Consider the following 21,997-nt stretch of genomic DNA (forward strand, 5'->3'; position numbering starts at 1 on the left):
CTCTATCTCAGACCAAACTCAAAGAAAAACAAACTGTCCAAGCACAAATTCAAGGTGGCACCTACATGGCAAAGTGCCATAGCAGTGAAAGGGACCAGTAAAGTCATCATGCCCAAGCAGTACATTTGGTCCACTGCCCTAAAAGTGGTATGCCAAGATTGTCTCTGTGCATGCTGCAGCCATGAAGGATTCCCATCGTAGTTTATGAAACTTACCCTCGAAGAAAACATTGTGCTTGTGTCTGTGTGTGTATGTTTCAGTGATGCTTCAAACAGCATGGACATGACAGCAAGTATCGGTCCAGCTGGCTGATGGCCTAATGCACGAGACTATAGCTGTATAAGTGCCCCCCCCCCCCGTCCTCCCCTCGTTTTTTTTTGCAACAAAAATGTTGAACCGAGTTACATATGTTGTCTATATCCGTGCTAGAGATTGGTAGGATTGTTGTGCATGCTTTAAACCACTACAGGGGTGGGACTCCTGCGCCAATTGCGCATTTTTGATACAGACGCAAATTCCTGCGCCAAACACAGAAAATTGACCGAAATTACGCCACGCTGCGCCAGAACGGCTTCGGCGGTGGCCGCGAACAGCAAGCGGAATCATTTCCGAAAAAGAGTGCAGCCATTCACATTACGCACACCGTGTGACGGTATTTCCAGCAGAGTTTCTCGTAATTTTCGCACTTATAACAATGGACTTTTCGGCGCTTCTGCAAGGCGCGCGCACGGCCACTGCCGGCTGTTGTCGCTGCTGTCGGAACGGCTTTTGCAGCTGTGTTTAGAGTGTACTAGAATACGGGATGAGCGGCGCAGCGCTCCCTAGCTGAAGTGCAACACAACATAAAGTAGGCTGAGAGCGCTGCGAGCGAACTAGATATTTCGGAGGCACGTGCTGTAGCGGGTGCAGAGGGCGGGCATCTGCCTCCCCAAGGCCGGTATAACATAAAACTATTCCAATCTGTTTTTATGCCCATAGGGTCGAGGCGTGAGCCATTTTGACCTAGCACGAAGGGCTGATGGCGGATTTGGAATAAGAAGTCGCAGTATCACCCGAAAGGTGAAACGATTGTGATAGCAAATTAGTAGACAGCTATAAGAAACAAGTATAGTAGTCTTATCGGCCGCATAAACTTGTAAACATGTGTTCACTCACTGAATTAACAAGCATGGTGTCGTGTGCACAAGCAAACATGAACATATCTCACTCGATTGCTGCAGAAACTCGCTGTGAAAATGCTGGAGTGAGCAAGTGCGGCAGGCAGCAGCGAGCGAATTCACCTTTGTGCTGTCTTGCTTCAACGCTAAGCGGTGAAAAACAGCGCACACGAAGCTATCAGCACTAGCACTCTGTCCCCATCGCAGATCGCTTTCAAGATACGGCCCGCACGGCCGCGTCATACCAGCAGCTGCCGAAGTAGAACGACCCCTCCCTCCCCTCCCCCGAGTGCCTCGCGCGCGATGAAAGACAGCGCGCTTCGTCCCCGCTTTCCCCACTTGCGCGCACGAAATTGAGCCGCCATCGTCGGCTCATCCTCACGCTTTCACTCGCACATACATTGTATGGTGCCGGCAACAATGTAATCGCTCCCGGGCTTTGTATGGGACATCACTGCGACGGCGACGCCAGAAATGCACCTGGAGTGTCCATATAGTTGATATCGCATCAAAAACAGATTGGAATGGTTTTATATTATACCAGCCCAGGGTTGATTGTGGCTCTCTCTGTCTGTGGTGACATATGGTGACCCAGAAATTATGTTACAGCGGCGATTGGACCGCATAAATTGAGAACATTTTCCGCTATCGTCACGAGCCTAGGCGCGGAAATATATAGTTTGATCGCTGTGCAACCATTGTTTCCGGCTGTACAGCAAAGCATGCATTGTGTCGCCGCTCCACCCACCCTTCCATATTCTAGTGCGCTATAGCTACAAAGTGCGCTTCTGCTACGAGCTTCCTGTTGGTTTATTTTGTGTTTCGTTGTGGTTTCGAAGTGCGCTGCCGTATTTCATTATTCCACCAAAATTCAGATTAGCCTGCTCCAAACTGCTTCACAACGAAATTTTAACTGCTCCAAATTGCTCCAAAATGAAGTTTAGTCTGCTCCAAGCTGCTCCAAAATGCTATTTTGTCTGCTCCAAAGTGCTCCAAAACACATTTTGACCTGCTCCAGAAATTGCACCAAAATGACTTTGGACAGTCCCAGCCCTGCCACTACTACCCAACTTGCAAGGTGTTTCTCGTAAACTCCATCTGGTCTGCTCATTCAGCAACACTAACAAAGGAATCACCGCCTCAACTATACATTTCTCCAGCACATGTCAAATTCCACGTGGTATTGTGGCAGAAGTGCAAAAACTGCCTAGCTATAAGGAAATGGAAAACGAAGTGAACAGAAAAACTGAGCTGGAGAACAGTCTGTACATGCGAATCAAAAGGAGGCTAAGGCTGGGCCTTGCATCGTCCTCAAATGACAGCAGCATCAGTTTTCCCTGAAGTAAGTCTGCTTGAAGCTCTATGCTTTACATTTCTTGCACCAGACCTAGGCAGGTGCAAATTCATGCAACACCTAGGTACATCGTGCAAGTGCACATTCGGTTTTCCCAATAGATCATCCAGCCCAAGTGTTGTGCCGAACAGCATGGGCGCAGTGGTGCATACTTTTGCACAGAAGCTTGAGTATTGAGAGTCGCGTGTCTGGTCACATAAACAATGCTGAATGGCACTGTGCCGTTCAGATAGCTGGCACTGCCTCATTTCAGACCTCATAGGCAATGGCAGAGTTCTCAGTCAATTTCCAGTAATGTGTTATGAGCTACTGTGTACACTCATGTAAGAACTGCACTTTTCTTTTTGCAATCTTGACGAGGTGAGGTGCGGCCTTTACACAGGGATGGCCCATATTCGGTCCGGCACATTCCTTTTGCGCCTACATTGCTGAAACTAGCATTTGGCTGTGCATTTCGGTGGCCTGGTAGGGCTGTGATGCTGGCTGTTCTTAGTGATAGCTCATCACCGATGCCAGTGTCTGGCTGAGCAATCTCACCGACGTCCTGGTTACAGTGAACTGGTTACAGGTATATGGGCAGTGCACCCACCGATGTGCCCTGTGCCATGCGAAGTGCTGCTTGTAGTGGTGGCATTGTCTGCGTCCGGTCTGGAGTGTGCGTCCGGTCTGAAGCATGCGTCTGGTCAGACACCACGCGTTCCAGACCGCTTGTGCTACAGTGCGTGATGCGCTTCACCTATAAAGTAATCTTCAATAGTTAGCGACTGCAGCGCCACCGCTACAGGAGACACGAAACGTGCCAAGCTGAGAGGTGCGGTTTTGCCGCTCAGAAATGGTTCTGGTACACTCTACCCTGGTCATACGGCCACTTTGGGGCTTAGACGCAGGCTGCATTGCTGGCTCTTCCTTGATTGACATTTGATATTGACCATGCCTTCACCACACGAGAACCGTTGTGCAACTCCCCTCAACAGCTTCGCTGTAGAGTAATGATATTAAATATTTTTGCTACAACATTCTGGCACACTGCTTATTTGAGCTGCTCTTCAAAATAGGTTATTACGTGCCACATGTGTTTAAGGGGGGAGGTGAGTCTTCGCCGCAAAATTTTTAAAATCTTTATTCTTCGAGGTATACTGCTGCAAATTTGTGCATATATGTAATGTTATGTGCTTATTTCGAATATAACGTCCATTTTTGAATATCTTCTTCGGTTCAAATTTCATGCAAGCTTCCTTTAATTATCTTCCACAAAGATTTGCCAATATATGTGTTCTTTAAATATCACTAAATAGGGTATCAATAGCTTCTGTATGATTCAAGGAGTGCAACAAAACCAACCTTATTGCTCTGCCACACATAGAACATGAGTTGCGAGGTATTTAATTAGTCACAAGAAAAAAAACTTTTTTTAGTTTCAAGCTTTTAAGTCTCGCAACTCTTGTTGTAGGTAAGGCAGAGCAATAAAGTTCGTTTTGCTGGGAGATAATTAAAGGAAGCTTGTATAAAATTTGAAACCAAAAGAGATATACGAAAAGGGACCTTATATTCCAAATAAGCACATATTACATATATGTACACGTTTTCAGCACTATACCTCAAAGAATGCTTATACAAGATTTTTGCTCTGAGACCCACTTCCCCTTTAATGAAAAGAAAAAGGTGCTGAGAGATCTGCCCGATTTCCAGTGGCACCAGTGTGTAGGCATGTACCAGTTCTCTTCTTTTGTTTTTTGTTGACATTAATGATTTATATTGCGTGAACTTTAAGTATAACAGTTGAAACCAATTTAATGCAGTTCCAATTGTCATCCTTTTAAACTGAGCTGGCTAGGTGTTTCCAAGTAACACTACATGGGAAACGGTCGATCTCGCTTCTGCAGCTGAAATCATGCTTTGAATTGAGCTGTGAATTCACATTTGTGGAGACTGTAAAACGCAACAAAAATTTGAAGCTTTTTGCGTTTGGTGCTGCCTGTTTTTAATAATGCCCAAAGCGCAAAAACATCAGTAAGACAAAGTTGTTGACTCGCAGATATAATTTATGTGTGAAAAGAATAACAAAAAAAATTGTTGGGGCCCAGAGTTGCAAAACTTGCTGCAACTCTGGGATGGGAAGCTAAGTGCAGTTTGCAACTCACCAGTGCAATGGCTGCCATTCTATTATTGCCTCACTTGCTATCACATTGACAGAAGCACTAGCTCTGGCAAGTTGCAAATCACACAAACGAGAAGTTCTACGAATCTGCCTGTTCTGCTATGAGCAGGTGAAAGAACACAGACCCAGTAACAAACAAAGGCATTCTTTGTTAGGCCTTGATATTACAGCCACAATGTGAAGGTGGTAGCAGCTTCTGACAAAAGAAAACAAAACACAAACACTGTGTACAGCGCTGGCGGCACTAAAAATTGCACATGCCATCTTGTGCATCATCAAAGATGTACACACACAGACTGCTCAACCCTCAATACACAATATGCAGATATGCAACACAATTTCAACATGACTTAGCAACTTCTATTCGTGGATGACTTTTATGATGGAGAAAAGCACTGATAAGGCCTAGCATGCTCCGTTGTGAATAATATTATTGAAGCATGTTGCTATTATACGAACGAAAAAACCCACCCACATCCTTATAGTAGCATCATCTTGCAGCAATATATAAATGTGCATAAAAAGGCCGATAGAAACCCCAGATTAAAATATTGTGTCATCACCCCGAGTACAGGAGTAAAGCGCAGTTGCCAAGAAAGTTGTACACATCTCGCACACGGATGTGCGAGTGGCGAAGTTACTAAGCGCACACTGCCAAAAATATGTGGCAGTGAGCAAGCGTAGGGTTGGGTAATTGGTACATACATCCACACATCTGTCTAGAACGCTTGAGCGCTGTGCTGCGGAACAAGAAAAACAATATTTGGGTACAGACGCTCAATTTCAGTAAAAGAGCAGCCATGTGGATGCACATGTTGCATTATCTCGAGCCTGGTACCTTGAACCCAGCAGGCAGTGCAGCATTACACTTTATTTGGCTTGTAGCGCATTGTTCGAACACTCTAGAGAGAAGTGTGGACATTTGTATACGTGATCTCACTGGCGTGGCTAATGAAATATGCTACATGAGGGCACTTCAGTACAATCAAAACATCAAATGACCGACGGTAAACGGGTCTCTAGTGCACAAAGACTCTTTGCGATTGCTGCAGTTGCCGCACAAGTGTAAAAATGTCTTCCATGTGTATGTGGCTGCCAAAAAACGATCACGTATGCAGTAGGATGCACTTCACAGTGTTTTGTCATGAAATTGGGGTAACTTGTGCCCAACACAGACCACAACCTTTAGAGATGCGCACAAACACTCACTGTAGGAGAAACTACAAAACGAAGCTTTACACTAAAAGAAATAATAAAAAAAGAAAATCTCAGGTACCAGCCAACAACCCAAAAACGAGAGTAGTGTGTCATGCAGCTTTACCAGTACGTGAGCTTTCAGTGTCATTGATGTGAAACACCGACTCAGCTACACTTTCGTTGAGATAGAAACATGAGCAGTATACATTTATGGAAGTGTAGAATTCGTTGGCACAGTATCTTGCAACACTAGATGATACAGTAGGACCACTTGTTATAGTGAACGGGTCAGAATACAGAAAAAAAAAGTTTACTGTATCAGGAGCTCTACTTTACAAAAGCCCCCCGATCTATGCCAAACCCTTAAATCACCAAGCTAGCCGACAGCAGATCCCTCCACATTCAGTGCAACTTTGAAGTGTCGCAAACTGCAAACTTATCGAGCGATGTCATCTTGGAGGGAGGTCCACCAGAAGGACCACTCCAGGCATTGGGTAGTGTTTGGTATGTACCGCCAAATTCTGGATTTAAACCCTGGAGTCACTTCAGGAGGGCAGATCTGGCTAGAAACAGCACCATGATGGCCATTGTAGTTTACTGGGCCTGGCTGTTAAAAACATAAGGAATTTTCTTATCTGCAGCTGAAGGCGTAATAAATCGACAGAGACTGGCACATAACTTTACTATATCCAGAGTTCCTATAACAAGGTAGTACTACTGCACCTGCTAAATGAGGCACAAAAACGTTTCTCATTATTAGTTACGAAAATGTGGAAATCTATGTCATCAACTTTGATAACGTCGAGTACATATAGGTTTTTCTTTTGCACTGTCACATTCGCTAGCGCAATGCAATTCTTTTTATTCAACGCTATTTAATTTTGATCACTCACTGTGACAAAAAGGCGGGGCTGGCAATAACAACAGCAAAGTGGTATTTCTACCCTCGACAAAGGCCCAAAAGACTTGAATGGGTTGTAGTTTGAGTAAAGCTGTTAAATTATCTTGTCCCTGTAACTTCAGCTTTCTTGTGGAGAAGTTTCATCTTTTTTATTATTTTTTTCGTCAATATAAAGTTATAAAAAGTTAAAATTCATCCTAGAAATGTGCAACCAGAAATCACCATGTGAATTCAAGTTACCTGTCACTTGCGTGTTCTTTGTTTGCCAATGCAGCATGACTGTGGCGTAAATTGCAATTTTTTCAAAAGTATATTTCTACTTCGAAGCTCAGTTATATTGCTCAGAGCAGAGAGATACATACTGGCTTGTCATCCATACAGTGTCAATGTATGACTTGCATGCGATTCCTGCATTAGGGGTTCTCCTAACCAAACATGATGAGAAGAGATGCAAAATAAATGACGGACATACGAAACATTGCCGAAGGCTGCACGAAGTGCAACCAGAAACACCAATAACATGACAGGTCAGGACAGAAAAGCTCTTTACAACAAGCTTCGAGCCAGGGAATAATTGAGTAATGCATTGTACATGTACATGAAAGGGGGAATAAAGAATTGTGATAAGAAAACTGCCCACATTTAAAACACCAACAGTAAAAACATCAAGGAGTTCCATGCCTGTCAAGAAATGCTTAGCTAAAATGTGATTTGTTTCCGAAAAGTATCTATAGCTTCAGGTCACCAAGCACAGAGCCAATTCAACGCAATCGTCTAATGTCTTGCAGAAAGCCTACGCTGAAGGCTTCATCTCAACAACATATACAACCGTTCTCCATAGGTAGGCAAACTTGCGACAAGCTTTTTCCCATGTGCTTTTTTGTCACACTAGTTTGGTTAGGCTGCATAAATACACCTCGCAAAGCATATTCCAGTCTGTAAACTGCATTCACAGCTGGATTAAAACAGTCGGTCAGCAGTTACAAAAAGAAGTCCTAGACCTAGTAGCACTAGTCAAGCTGGTGGCACTATTTATGCAGATGGACAAAAACACTGTTGAAATATGAGATGTGGGCAGGAGCTTCCAATAATGACTTGGCTTTTTCCTATCTGTTGCAAGTTGGTTGCAAAGCATAAGCCCTACATAGCCCAAAGGAAGAAGGGCTACAATACACTCACTTATTAATTAGTTGACAGGATGAAACGGAACAATCACTGCGAAAAAGAAGAAAAGAAGAAGAAAAGTCAAGCTAAAAACTTAACATTTGCAGAAAAAAGTTGCATGGAAGTACACAGCCACTTTCTGCAGTCGTGCAACTGTTGCTGCTGCTGCTGCTGCTGCTGAACACAACATGCAAAACTGTTGCCGAGTTGTAGCCCTCATCTCTATTGCATGCTTGCATTGTTTTGTACACACCATTCCAACAACAGTTGTTATTACAGTACTACATGGAACTGTAGTGGAACGTGTGCAGTGCAACAGGCCATTTATGGTTCCATTGCGCCGTACTGAAAAGTGAACACGAGAAAGCTAACCAGAAGAAGGTGGAACATTGCTCTTCTCACACTGGCCAGTGTGTGCGACACTGGTGTGTGCGACACTGGTGTGTGCGACACTGGTGTGTACCTAGCATTCAGTTACACCACAATCACATGTTGCACACATGTAAACGGGATTCTGCTTTGTTTCTTCCAGTTTGTGTTTCATTCTGGCATGATTTTACACATCGAGACATACAAAGAAAACACGCTATCAGTTTACAGACGGGTATGCCCGGCAGTGCCAATTCCAACTGGCATCGTCCCTTCCAAAATGAAAACTCCCAACAAACTGGGAATGCGAGTAGACAGGATTTTAGGCTCAGTCCAAGCAGAAGTCTGCACTAGCTTCACGTGTACACTCAGCGACAACCTAAGAACTCGGCACAAGCTCCGCCCACAAAAACTGCACTGAACCTGCCCTCTGCACTTCCAAACTCAAACAAATAGTTCCCGAGAGATGCCACGGACACTGAAAAAGCAAATAAAATAAAATTACAGAGTTTAACATCCAAAAGCAACAAACAAGCCTGGAGAGACGCTGTAGTTTTGGGGGCTCCAGATAAATTTAAACCGCCTGGGGTTCTTTAACGTGCACCTAAATCTAATTACGCGAGTGCTTTTGCATTCCGCCCCCATCAGAATGCGGCTGCTGTGGGCAGGAATCGAACCCGCGACCTCATGCTCGAGCGCTAGCACAACGTCATAGACACTGAGCCACTGCTGCAGATGGATGTTGAAAGAAGTCTGCCTCGGCCGTGATGTCGCCAAAATGAGGGAACGTAATTGGCTGGCGCATCCGTATCAACTCTCTTCGAGTTGAACAACGGTGTACTTGCTACTGTATTCTTAGGTTGTTGCTGACTATAGTGTTCAGCAGCAGCAACAGTGGTGCCCTCGGCGCACAGGTCTTGGGATAAGGAAGGCGCCATCAGCCAAAGAGCTTCTCGAAGCAGGCGTGGCAGTAGGGCTTGTCGTTCTGCTCCTTGAAGGTGCCCTTGTTCAGCTGGCCGAGGCAGAAGGCACAGACGAAGTGCTCGGGGTGGTACTTGCGAAACATGGCTGTGATGCAGCGGCCGGTGATGGGCTTGTGGCAGCCGGCGCACAGCGAGCCCCGCTTGGCGTGATAGTGTGTCTCGCAGAAGGGCTGCCCCTCGTGGTCATAGAAGCTGCCGCCATTGAATGGTTGCCTGCAGTCCTGCACGCAGGCGGTAGAGAGAACGATGACATCGCTTCAGTGCTCTCAGGCAAAGCAACGTGACGCACACGGATTTTGCACTACTGTTGTGCATTTGAGTCTTCAAAAGCAAGCATCAAGTGCTTCAAGGCATTTGAATCTGAGAGCACTTGAATCTAAGCAGCTAAAGCTTGATTACGGGCATAGTCCGTTACTAAATCCTGAATGACCATTATGCGTACGAAAGCAATAAAACATCAGTAACATTGCTCCACAATCATATTCTGCTACTAGGGTGGGATAGCTTTTCTTAGTGTGGCAGTGATTGTCAGCAGTTGTGAACACTGAAACAAGCTGCAACGTTTTGTCAGTCCTGGCCCCTATATTTACGAGTATGTTGCAAATAAGAAATTTCATGCCATACACGAGACATGGGGCGAAGGCATGGGAGGCATCAGCCATAGTGCACTGACATGTCACTGACCAGAGTCTGCAAACATGGCACTGAACTCGATGCAGAAGACATATGTCAGCAGTTCTAACAAATAATAAGTAGAAACAATTCACTCATTGCACTAACTCTGCAAATTGCTAAACATTGTTCTGGCAGTTCGGACACTTGCTAAACAACTACATTAGTAAATTGCTAAAATCATGAGCTGTACTTACACGGCAGACAAAGCAGTCAGGATGCCATTGGCCATTCAGGGCCGAGATGTAGTTCTCAGTGATTGGCCTGTTGCAGCCGCCACACTTGGGTGCGAACAGCTCGAAGTAGTCGTCACGGCAGTAAGGCTTGCCGTCCTTCTCGTGGAAGCCTCCCTCGCCAAACTGCATTCCACAGTGGGCACAGAAAAAGTGCTCCGGGTGCCATGTCTTGTCCAGGGCGGTCACACATTTCTGCACAACAAAAAATAAACAAAAATAAAGCCACGTGTAACATTGCATTCAATGCTTTGCTTCACCATACTGCATTACAAATAGGGGACAGTGTCAAGTCCTGCAATGGTGCCAGTGGTCTACCAAGCCCTGTAGGGATGCCTGCACCTATGATGTACTTAAAATGGCTATATATTTAGACACACTTTAACACTAGTTCCACCTGGTGGGGGGGAGTAAGGACTGGAGAAAAATGTGTGAATGACACAAAACAGGATACAAGGCGGTACTTTCTTGGGTTCAGGACATTTGGGGAAGGAAAAGTTCTCATAAATTACTAGGCTGAGCCCTTGGCTACGTTAGAATGAAATTTAGTTACTCCAGACCGTGATAAACAATAGAATATGTTGTGGGAATCCTTGGGTCCCATGACCGTCGCACACACGGCGAATGTCGCGTCGGGCGCACACATGCCAGGCAGGGTGGGGAGAGGGGAAACTTTCCTTTCGCGTGCAGCGCACGGGAATCGCAAGCGCTATCAGCGCCACCGGGTGTATCACGTGAGATATCTCTGACATCGCCCCAGTCTCTCTGGACCCCAGCAAGCGGCGAGAGTGAAAGTCTCCGCCGCTGCTCCCGTTCTTCCGCACGTGGCTAGTCAACTGCGTTTTTGCTGCAGCCAAAGGCTGCGGCCGCCTGTATCCCGAGCTGGTAAGTCGGAAGCCGTTCTTTACCTAGCGTACTATTCTTGTCGAGAGAACCCTCAGTGATGTCAACTATAGCTATAGCTAGCCTTCTCGGTGTTAGTTGAAAACGTAATAAATGCTTTCCGAGTGTTCACGTGGCTGTCATCTACTGTTTCCTCGAGCTTGTACCAGACCGCGGTTGATGGGCAGGCGTGCGCCAACTGCGTGGCTTGGTATGCCAAGGCATAGCACCATTGGCACCCCCCCCCCCCCCCCTTATCCTGACAATGTATGCGAGTAGACACGGTCGAAGTGCATGACGTCACAGTGAGCTAGTGCGGGAACTTAAGGGTGATGTCTTTTGTTGTTGACATAGGAACCATTGTTAAATGCGCAAAACCACACAACACAAGATAAGACCAGACGAGCACAGGCGCAATGCTCGTCTTTTGTTGTTGTGGCTTTTATGGCTTACAAAGTCTACTCTAACAGTAAGAGTGGTCATTTTGCTATTGTGATTGTCTTATTAATACTGCTTAACTTAATTAGTGTCCCTTTGATATTAGCTGACATTCCACGCATATTGGTCTACAAAATTTTGGCTGCTTACATACGCGGAGCTGTAGCAAACTGCTTCTGCTGTTTGGAAAAACATGCGGCAGTGAGGTTGGTCATCACTGGATAATATCGGGACAACATGAAAGCACACTCACATCCAGGATGGGTCCGTTGCAGTAGGCGCATCGAGGGGAGAAGATGTTGTGGTAGTCTGTCTCACAGTACGGCTCATTGTCCCGCTCGAAGAAATTCTTGGTACCCAGCTCTTGGTTGCAATGAGCGCACACAAAGTGCTCGGGGTGCCATGTGCGACCCAGGGCAGTGACCACCTGTACGGGTAAACAAATTTGAAACTTGTGTTGTACGTATCCACCGGCTGTCACTACTGGAAATATACGGTGGAATTCCAGAGACACTCTCTATGCATGGTATCTTGAACCTTCCTTAACACACTGAGTGGGGTAGGAAAATGAAATTGGGTATGGAAAAAAAAAAAAATAGATCTCTGCTAGCTCTCCAAAAATTCTGAAATTAGGTTTAACATCATGAAGCTGCACAGGGAGCTATGATGGAAACCGTAGTTAACGCGCATTCAAAACGCACCCAAAGCATGACACACTATTGCTTTTTTTTTATTATTATTCAACCGCCACTGGAATGCAGCCGTACTAGCAGGGAATTGAATTTGTGGCCTCGTGACCAGCAGCAAAACACTGTATCCATTGAGCCATCACAGTGAGTAAGCATTACTGTGCAATTAGGTTGAATACGGCATCTCAACATGCCACTGCAATTGCTGCTGCTTTCAGTCACGTCTTCCAGTATTCTGGTATATATTTACGCTGGCGTATCCGTGCCATGCTGGAGCACTCAGTCTAGTGTTGTAACAGCTCGCAAACAGTGAGTCACACGCACCTGGCCGACAATGGGCTTAGAACATGCGGAGCAGTGCCCCTTGGCAGTCGTGGTGACCCCCTGTTTTGTGAGGTCCGACTGCAGGGTTCCCAACATGGAATCCAGCTTGTTGCCGGGTGGCTGGTTGGGCCGGTTCAGCCGGTGGGGCTTGGCGTACGCCGGGTCGCTCACGGGCGTCGGTGAGCCGTGCAGCTGTTGCCGCTGCTGGGACTGGATGGGCGACTGAGCCTGTGGCCCGTTCAGCTGCCATTGGGAAAATAAAAGTAAGTAGGTGAGCGCAAAGCTATAATCCTGGCTGCTGCAGCTTCACCAAGCAGCCAGGCCGGGCCACTTGAAATTGAAGTTTATTTCACATCTATATAAAAAGTAATGAACAGCATGCATAAGCATGTGCGTTTGTGCATAGGGCTATGTGGTACGCAGCATTGTGTAGGCACCATACATAAGCCCTAACAAAGCATCTAAATATTTTCAGATTCGACACTAAGCAAAAATGGAAAGAAAATCAACAAATACAACAGCGCGAGAATACACGTAAAACAAGTTACCTAATGGACAACGACATGGCGTTTAAGGCAAGGTGCAGATTTGTGCTAAACATTTTCTATAACCCATGACCTTAAATATACCTTGTTTCTTTCTGATACTTTTCGAATTTGAAGGTTGGGAGCTTACGTGTGTGTGTGTGTGTGTGTGTGTGTTTAATGTTTTTGCTTTAATGGTAGTTAGTGTTGAGTACACATTTAATGTATTACAGTTAAATGAAACATAATAAGCACTAATTTCTTTTTTCCATATCTAGTATATATTCTGGCAATAACACATTTTTCAACGTGGGGCCCAGCTAATACTCGACTTATTTCTCCAGAATGCTGCTAAGCCCACAAATCACTCATATCAAGTTGGATTTGCACTATGAGCAGAATCCTCGATGCAGTCTGCATACAAACATGACGTGGCTCGGTTGCATGAAATCACACAGATCAGCTGTTTGCCACCCAATTAAATGCTTCCAAACACCACCACAATTACTCTGTAGATTGTTCCGTTCATTGTGCAAATTCAGTCCATTATGTGAATCTTTCCTTACAATACTAAGCTAAAGCTGCACTTGCAGAGACACTGTCTAGAAGGCTCTGGAATAATACAAACCACCTTGTGTTTTTTTATACATATTCAACCCTGAGTACACACATTTTTTTTTCATTTCGCTAAGAGTTGAACAGGCAGCTTCGTGCTCAACGGCAGAATGTCTTGACTCCAAAGCCACCGCAGAGTTGAGAACATAGCTTTCATTACAGCTTCCCAGGTCACGTGTTCGCAGCACAAGATTTTAAACACATTTCAGAATGTTTGGCTGTTTCCAGTAACTTGTGTAATTGTTCACACATGCTGCATACCCAGTTTTGTACTCGCTATCTGGCTGTGACAAAATGCCATTGATGTAAAAGCAAAAATGGCCTATGATGGAACTGAATCCAGCATAACTGCTAACATCAGACAGATTGAAAAAGAAAAAAAAAAAAAAAAAAAACGAAAGTAGCACCTAGATTTGCAAAAAAAAAAAGCAAAAGCAAACAAGTTTGCATATAGATTAAGTAAAGTCATCAGTGCACAGGTGCATGATCAGCTTTACTTATGCAAGATCGATCGTTGTGCAAAGTCCCCACTGTCACTTTGGAGCGTGAAAATTTGTAAAAAAAAAGTTTCACTAAACATCATGCGCATACCTGCATGCTGGTAATTTCCACAAGCCCCTGCTAGATGGCACTATTTACTACCCTGCCAACAATGACATTATCATCACCATACCCTGCCAGATCCCACGGCATAGATTCAGAGTGCTTCAACGGTATTGGCTGTGCCGAGGTGTTTTGTTTAGCTGCATCGTGCTTTTGGTCGCATTCCAATGGTGACGATGGGGAAACACCTGATGGCATATACTGCAGCCTTCAACAAGCTATAGTTGATTGCTTATGCAGAACAACATGGTAAGTGTGCGGCTAGGCAGAAGATCGGCAGATTGGACAACCAGCTTAGGGAAGGACGCTGATGAGACGATCTCATCAAACGATGCAAGCGCAAGCAATGAGGACATAGTTCATAGTTGGCAGCCAGTAATTGAATTATTCGGCATAGCAGTCTGAGTATTTCGAGGCATCAGTGAGTAGCCATAAGCCTGCCTCTCATGTAAAACCTGCACCCTGTAAAAAAACAAAAGGTGTGGGCCTTGCCCGACTAAACATGATATTCGAAGAAAAGTTTATTAGATGCCAATTCTACTTTTCTGTACTGATTAAAACCTCAACAGTGCCCACTGTGCTTGAACTAGCTCTTTAATTATGAAGAAAGTTTATTGCAGAGTTGAATGTCACAAAACTGCACAATGGGTTATGGGAACACCGTAGCTGAAGACTCGGGATTAGTTTTGGCCACCTGGGGTTCTTTACCATGCACCCAATGATTGCTACACAAGCATTTTTTGCATCCTTGCTACACTGGAATGCGGCCCCTGCAGCTGGGAACTGAACACATGACCTTGTGCTCAATAGTGAAACACCATAGCCAGTGAACCACCATGATAGGCATTGCAGAAGCGCACCCTATTTTTGTGTCATCCTGGCGCAAGCAATGCCATCAAAGCTACACAGCTTTAACAAGAAAAGGTGAGCACTATGTGGTATATGCAAGATGCTGTACGACATGGAGAGGCCCTGCAAATGGTGTTTGTCTTTCCAGAAATTAAGCTTAACATAAGTGGGCTGAATCTATGAGAAAATAAAACAAACTGAGTTTTAGCTAGCTGTTTTACTACTGCACAAGGAGAAGCACCTAGTCTTATGGTAAATCTTTATACACCTAGCAAAATGGAGCAGGTGCAAGACAGATTACCGTATTACCGTATGGAATGATACGGAAATGTGGCAGCCCTGAAATTCTCCAATGGGTCAAAATTTTTCTACTTTTCCAACAACTTAGCTTAAAATAATTCTACTGTAGTTTGATTATGGAGGTAAGAACATTATGAAACAGTTTAGCATCAGAAGTTAACTGAACAATGAAACCAGCTACATGGGAAGTTTATTTGGTTTTAGGCAGCTCTCAAAGTGCAATGACAAAGCAAAGCTGGGCTCAGTCGCAGCTTATGCTGGTTTAATCAATTTTATGTTTACCTTACATTAGGTAGTCCTATTTAGAACATCAATGGCATGTACAGACAGCAACATAAGTTTACAGGACATGGGCTTCAACGACAGATGCAAATTTCTGCTCTGTAAAGGCATAGTGCTTCTACAACGAAACCTTATCTATGTATGTTGAGGAGCCTACTACAAACTGAAAATTCAAATTCAAAGGCTATGTGTCCAGGCTTTGTGTGGATTTTTTGCGCGACACCTGTGTCCTGTAAACTTTGGTGGCCGACTGTACAAAAGAATGTTTCCCGTGTCTTCCTGCTGCTAAAAGACTTGCCTGTAATTTGTTCAGGGGCTGCATTCCTAGTTGGCCATACTTTCACTTTTGCGTGCCATAACATCCAGCATAATGCATCACTCAAGTCTGTTAATGAACTCGCGCTCGAGCAAAACAGCACGAAAATAACAACGATGGAATTTGTGCCATTCCTTTTGTCAAATACACTGTCCAAATAATCAAAGCGCACTGAATTTGATATGCCGGAACTAACACATTTAAAACATGGGGCCGAAATTCCTGTTGTGAACTGTTTCTAACACAAGCAGTACAAACAGAATGCACCACTATGGACAAGTAAACTCAAATGCACTGACATTTGGTATGAGGCACTGTAGGCTCTCAGAATACTTAACACCATTCTTAGTCACATGGTCAGTTCTGCCTTTGGCGAATAAAGTTGTTTTCTCTCTCTCTTAACACTTTTGTTCATACTACTATGCTACTGGTGAATTGCTGCCATTAACTCAAAAGGCCTCGCCATTTTTTTATGTAACACACATTATCTTGCATTTTCACTAAAAGGTAACAGCTATACAAACGTGTTTTAACAGTTAATTTGTATGCAACAGCAATATATACACAAGTGTGAACTGTATCGGCTCCCTGCCACTGCCCCAGGAAAAGGTCTAGAAGGCGAAAGAAAGCTGCTTTACAAACTAGTCTATCTGCAGAACCAAGTTTGAAGCCTTCGCACACTTGCCTGTACCCTGTGAACTTGGCAAAAATGCTGCACCTCAGTCAAGCCTTCCTGCAACTCACTCCCATTTTCCCAACGCCAGTCGTGTTAGTTACTATGATACGCAGGGCAAATCCAGTGAGAAATCCACAACACACCCAAGGTGGAGATGCCTTGTTTTCTTCTGACAGATGAGGAATCGAGGAGCCGCTACGGGCAAACAAGCACTGCACTCTAGCACTCTAGGAAGCAGCAGGCACAAACACACAGCACAGTCTGTTCCTTCCAGAGCCCGGTGCAGGAGTGGACAGTTAGCTCTTATGATGCCAGCAGATGCGAGAGGTGGGAGCGCCTTTCCCTCCTACATACTAGGCCGTGCTGCCAAAACGACGGAGAAGTAATAAAAGCGGGGCGGCACACTGCGATGATGCGTCCAGTAGAGGGGGAGGGGAAAGCAGACTGTGCCCAGGCACTCGATTTTGAGAGGAGGAGATGGGAGGAGGACTCGAAGGGAGTGGGAAGAGCTTCAGAAACAGGTGATGTCAGACGATGACATCAACCCAACGAGTAGAGTGCGCTGCCCACCCCCGGAGACTGCGGAAAGAAAATAACCAAAAATTCTTTTACGGGCCGGGGGCAAGGACAGACCACCGCCGATGTGGGGCACTCCCCTATAGTTCGCCGTGCGAAGGCAGCTAATAAACAATTATAAAGAAACGATGAAGAAAAAAAAAGGGGGATGGGGGTCGAGTGAAAAAAAAAAAAAAGACGAACGAGGGCAACCTGCCAAAAGCAGCAAAGGCACGTTGCCGACGCCGCCTCCACACCGTGACCAACCGACCGGCCGGCCGGCATCGGAGGGGAAAAAAGCCGCACTTGTTTTGGGTCCGAGCGGCGTGAAAGTAACCCGACTCGCTGTCTTAAGGACAAAAAGTCTCAGCGCCCTCTCTTTATAAATCCAAGTTATGATAGAAGAGGTTGTGTCTAGCTTTGAAATTGCTGTGTGATGCTGCTGTTATATTCTTAAGTTAGTCGTTTCATAAAGATGAGTGCCTTTCTTTAAAGTGGGAAAAGCTCCAGTTTATCACTGATTCGTTTTCTTGTAGATATACAGAGGGCTCAAAGACTGTAGCATGGCTATCATTTTAAACATGAGTTGCCAAGGAAATTAACCAGTCAACAAGAAAGCCCAATTTTCCTCTCAGCGACTATGCAGATAAAACCAGCTTCCAGCCTGTCTAACATGCATGGCCCGACATGCAGCAAAAAAACACGTCATACATTTCATTTCTTCTTTTATTACTAACAAATTTTCAAAAAAATTTAAGATTACTGGCAGGGGACAGTAAATTTCCGTTTCCACAGGTGATTTATTGAAGAGAAGGACATTACTCACTCTAAAAACTGCTATGTGCAATCAAGTGATTAACATAGTTCGACTAATTAACCTTACTTTGTTCAGCACAAGTGCTTTAACTGCAGAAGTGAATCCAGTCAGTGCTCAAAGCCCCCACGTCCCTTTAGAAAGAACCCCATAACAACCACCAGCTTTAAGACATCAATCCATGAATTATCGCACAAAATCAATTGGTACTCCACATGGTTTTGGCTCACATTGTAAGAGTGACGCCTTATTTGAAAATAATAAGCATAACGCCAATGCATTTCACAGCACACAGTCATGCTCATTTCAGAGCACTCAATTTTAAAAATGATTTAAAATGACAGATAAGAGAACTTTCCTAATTACCCACTGCATGTTGTAATTTGTCATGCAAATAATGACAGCCTCCTGCACAGAGTAGTGCACTTTAGGTTCCAGAAATGTACTTATTAGAATTGCCCTGCCTGCCACACGTGATTTTCTAAAAAAAAATCTGATCACAATAGACAACCATTTTTTATAAGCACAGCATGGGATGGGCCATTTGCCAACTTTACACGCACAAGCAGACTTAAGCAGGCATGCATGCAAAAGACGAAAGTAACTCACATTGAAATCTGAAAGTGATGCCATCAAGTCATCAAGTTCCTTTGTTGCAGACGATGCGGTTGGAGTTGGGGTGCCGTAGCTACGTTGTGCCTTGGGACTCTGTGGTGTCCTTGGACTGCAAGTGGCATAATAATAGAACCACATATACTGTTTGTTGTTTACACTGTCAGTCCCAGAAAGGGCTATTACAAGCATGGCACTAAATACAGAGTGTAAAACATTCAATATTTCAGTTTCATCTAAAAAAATTAATTTATCCCAGCAGGCAAGGTAGTGTGCATCCTTCGCTTGTAAGGGGAACATCGCTCTGGTCTGCTAAAACAAGTGACGCTTTCTCAGAGCGGCAGTAGTCGCTTACTAGCAAGCCAATGGCAAAAAAGCCGTTTGCCTTTTAACTTCCCACAACACTCAAAACAGGCACTCAAAAGAAACAGCAAATCAAAATGCAATATAATTTCTTTCAGCTCTATTTGCTGTTCTCCAGCACAAAACAGAACAACTGCTTACTATTGAAAAAAAAAAGAAGAAGAAGAAATGAACAAACTTTTATTATGATTATTTAAAAGATTTTTGCACCTGAGACCCAGCATGTCACGGTGGTGTCATAGATCTTCACTATATCTTCACTTATTCATGTTGTGTTTGTGTGATTATAAAAAGCCCCAGAATTAGGATCGCCAGTCAGCCTCTAGATTCTGTAAAGGAGTACGTTTATCTAGGTCAATTACTCACAGGGGACCCTGATCATGAGAAAGAATTTCATAGAAGAATAAAATTGGGCTGGAGTGCATACGGCAGGTATTACCAAATCCTGACTAGGAGCTTAACCACAGTCGTTGAAAAGAAAACGTGTACAATCATTGCATTCTACCAGTGCTAACATACGGGGCAGAAACTTGGAGGTTAACAAAGAAGCTCGAGAACAAGTTAAGGACCGCACAAAGAGCGATGGAACGAAAAATCTTAGGACTAACGTTAAGAGACAGGAAGAGAGCGGTGTGGATCAGAGAACAAACGGGGATAGCCGATATTCTAGTTGATATTAAGAGGAAAAAAAATGGAGCTGGGCAGGCCATGTAATGCGTAGGATGGATAACTGGTGGACCATTAGAGTTACAGAATGGATACCAAGAGAAGGGAAGCTCAGTCGAGGACGGCAGAAAACTAGGTGGAGTGATGAAGTTTGGAAATTCGCAGGCGCAAGTTGGAATCAGCTAGCGCAAGACAGGGGTAATTGGAGATCGCAGGGAGAGGCTTTCGTCCTGCAAAGGACATAAATATAGGCTAATGATGATGATGATGATCAAAAAGCCCGTAAAAGTTACCAGGTCAATGTTGAGGTTTCATTTGTTTCAACATAACATAATTTTTTCTAATGACAAACAGCATATCAGCCTTGGTTAGACATTGTCAACATCTATAATATCACAAGGATTTCTTCTGGAATCTTCAAGGTGGTGTCACCATCCATCTTTTCTTTCAACATCTTTTCTTGTATACCCAGCTTGCACACAAGGTGTGCTCCATGACTAGTGAGATTTAGTAGACAAGCTTAAGGTAAATAAAGGTTTCTAAAACGATATGGTTGACCTATATTTGAATAATCAAAAAAAATTTCTGCCAGTTCAATACACTGGGGTTCGTGTTTGCCCTACTTTCGAGTAAATATGGTATTTTTATGTCCACTGCAGAACGACAACCTCTCTCAGTGATTTCCAAATACTCTTATCTTGTACTAGCCGATTCCAAGTTATGCCTGTCAATTTTCTAATTTTGCCACAGCACCTAGGTAATTCTCTGCCATCCTCGACTGCAATTCCCTTCATTTGGCACCCATTCGATAACTCTCACAGACCATCGGTTATCTGCCCTGTGCATTACATGGCCTGCTCAGCTCCATTTTTTTCCTTAACAGTAATCTTTGCCAAATGAATTATGGAAGATGGCCATTTGTATTAAACTTTCCTTCAAAGAAAATTTGCACCAGTAAAGCTTATGAAAATCATTTTTGGTTACATAAAATGTGACAGCAGAACTACAGCACCTCTGAGACATCATGCAGTCTGAACAGGAACATGCATCATGAACAGCATCATGAAAAAATTGGAGGACGCTTAAGCTTCGCCTTTAAGAGTGGAACGTGATAGCGTTTTCGGGTCCCGTTCCCATCGCATTTTTCTTTAAGTAGGCTTCACTGCAACACAGAACGTGGGAAAGCCAGCTTACAAAGACCAAGCTTACACCGATCCCCTTAAAGTCGGCTTCACTTTTAAACAGAAATGCATTGCTGGGAAGACGCTTTTCCAGGGACAATATAAGTCATCTTATATTAAAATGCGAAGGCCCTAGCACCTTTATTTATTATTTTATTAACTGTTTGCTATTCCAAAACGCATTAGGCAGGCGAAGTCCCAATTTGACCTGCCAAGGATGCGAGCGCCATCTGGATATGAATTTCACAACTAACCCATCCGAGCGCGCCGCTGTTGGTATGGTAGAGATGCTGGAAAAGGTGTTTGTGAGAGTTTCCTCGTAAAAGAATTATGTTTTCTCATACATTCAAATTACAGTCCGACGCCACCATGTCTGTAGGTTGTGGTTAATTCGTACTTTGCCATTTTTCTGACGGATTTCACTGTGAGAAATTCAATTTTTGTTCACTAACATCTTGCACCATGCAGAGGGCCTGTGCAGTCGGGGTAGTTCGGAATGATTTTCTCCTGCACTAACATCTTGCGCCACGCGGAAGGCTTGCGCGGTCGGGGTGGTTGGAGATAATTTTTTCCACCACAGACAGCGACGCCGGATTTTCTGTGATACGGGGCTCTTAACACTATCGCGTTAACAGGGTGAAGTGGGGCCGTTGTCAGTTGTACTCATATTTTGCCTTCGGGTGCAGCTCCACGGCGATGCGGAATACACTGCCGTGAAGCGGCACTCCACAGGAAACAGCAGCAGTGGTGGTGACTGATGAAATTTTTTACCCATATCTTTGTGCTTCAGGTAGTTTGCTGATATGACTATTTAAACATTGGCGTAAGCAGTTATCTGTGCAGCTTATAGATACAGAAGCATAGTACACATGAATTTGTATGAAATATCTTAATACTCATTAGTGATTGCCTACACCGATTTTATGCCATCTACTCTCCATATGGCTGCATCTCTAAGTATGACCATATTAATTTGCCATTAGTGCACAACTCCTTTTTTTTTTTAATTCACATATGCTCTCAACCAAACACAGCTATACACCACTGCTACTTGCAATTGCCAAAAATAACAATCTTCCTGGCATTGCACCAAAACAATACATCTATTTGGCACTATAAA

General features: G+C 44.3%; 1 protein-coding gene across 3 annotated transcripts in view; it reads right to left on the reverse strand.

Annotated features, from left to right (window-relative positions):
• Positions 1-4,798: 4,798 nt before the first annotated feature.
• Positions 4,799-21,997, reverse strand: part of LOC119445820 (paxillin) — a 76,680-nt gene continuing 59,481 nt past the window's right edge. For all 3 annotated transcript variants that reach the window (XM_037710115.2, XM_037710114.2, XM_049663658.1), the window contains exons 5-9: positions 18,665-18,779; positions 12,522-12,764; positions 11,762-11,935; positions 10,153-10,383; positions 4,799-9,504 (exon numbers count right to left, since the gene is read on the reverse strand). In XM_037710115.2, coding sequence (XP_037566043.1) covers positions 9,238-9,504; positions 10,153-10,383; positions 11,762-11,935; positions 12,522-12,764; positions 18,665-18,779 — 1,030 coding nt within the window. In that variant the 3' untranslated portion in view covers positions 4,799-9,237. The remainder of the gene's footprint in view (positions 9,505-10,152; positions 10,384-11,761; positions 11,936-12,521; positions 12,765-18,664; positions 18,780-21,997) is intronic.

Source organism: Dermacentor silvarum, chromosome 3 (assembly GCF_013339745.2).
Source record: "Dermacentor silvarum isolate Dsil-2018 chromosome 3, BIME_Dsil_1.4, whole genome shotgun sequence".
In the NCBI taxonomy this organism is placed as follows: domain Eukaryota; kingdom Metazoa; phylum Arthropoda; class Arachnida; order Ixodida; family Ixodidae; genus Dermacentor; species Dermacentor silvarum.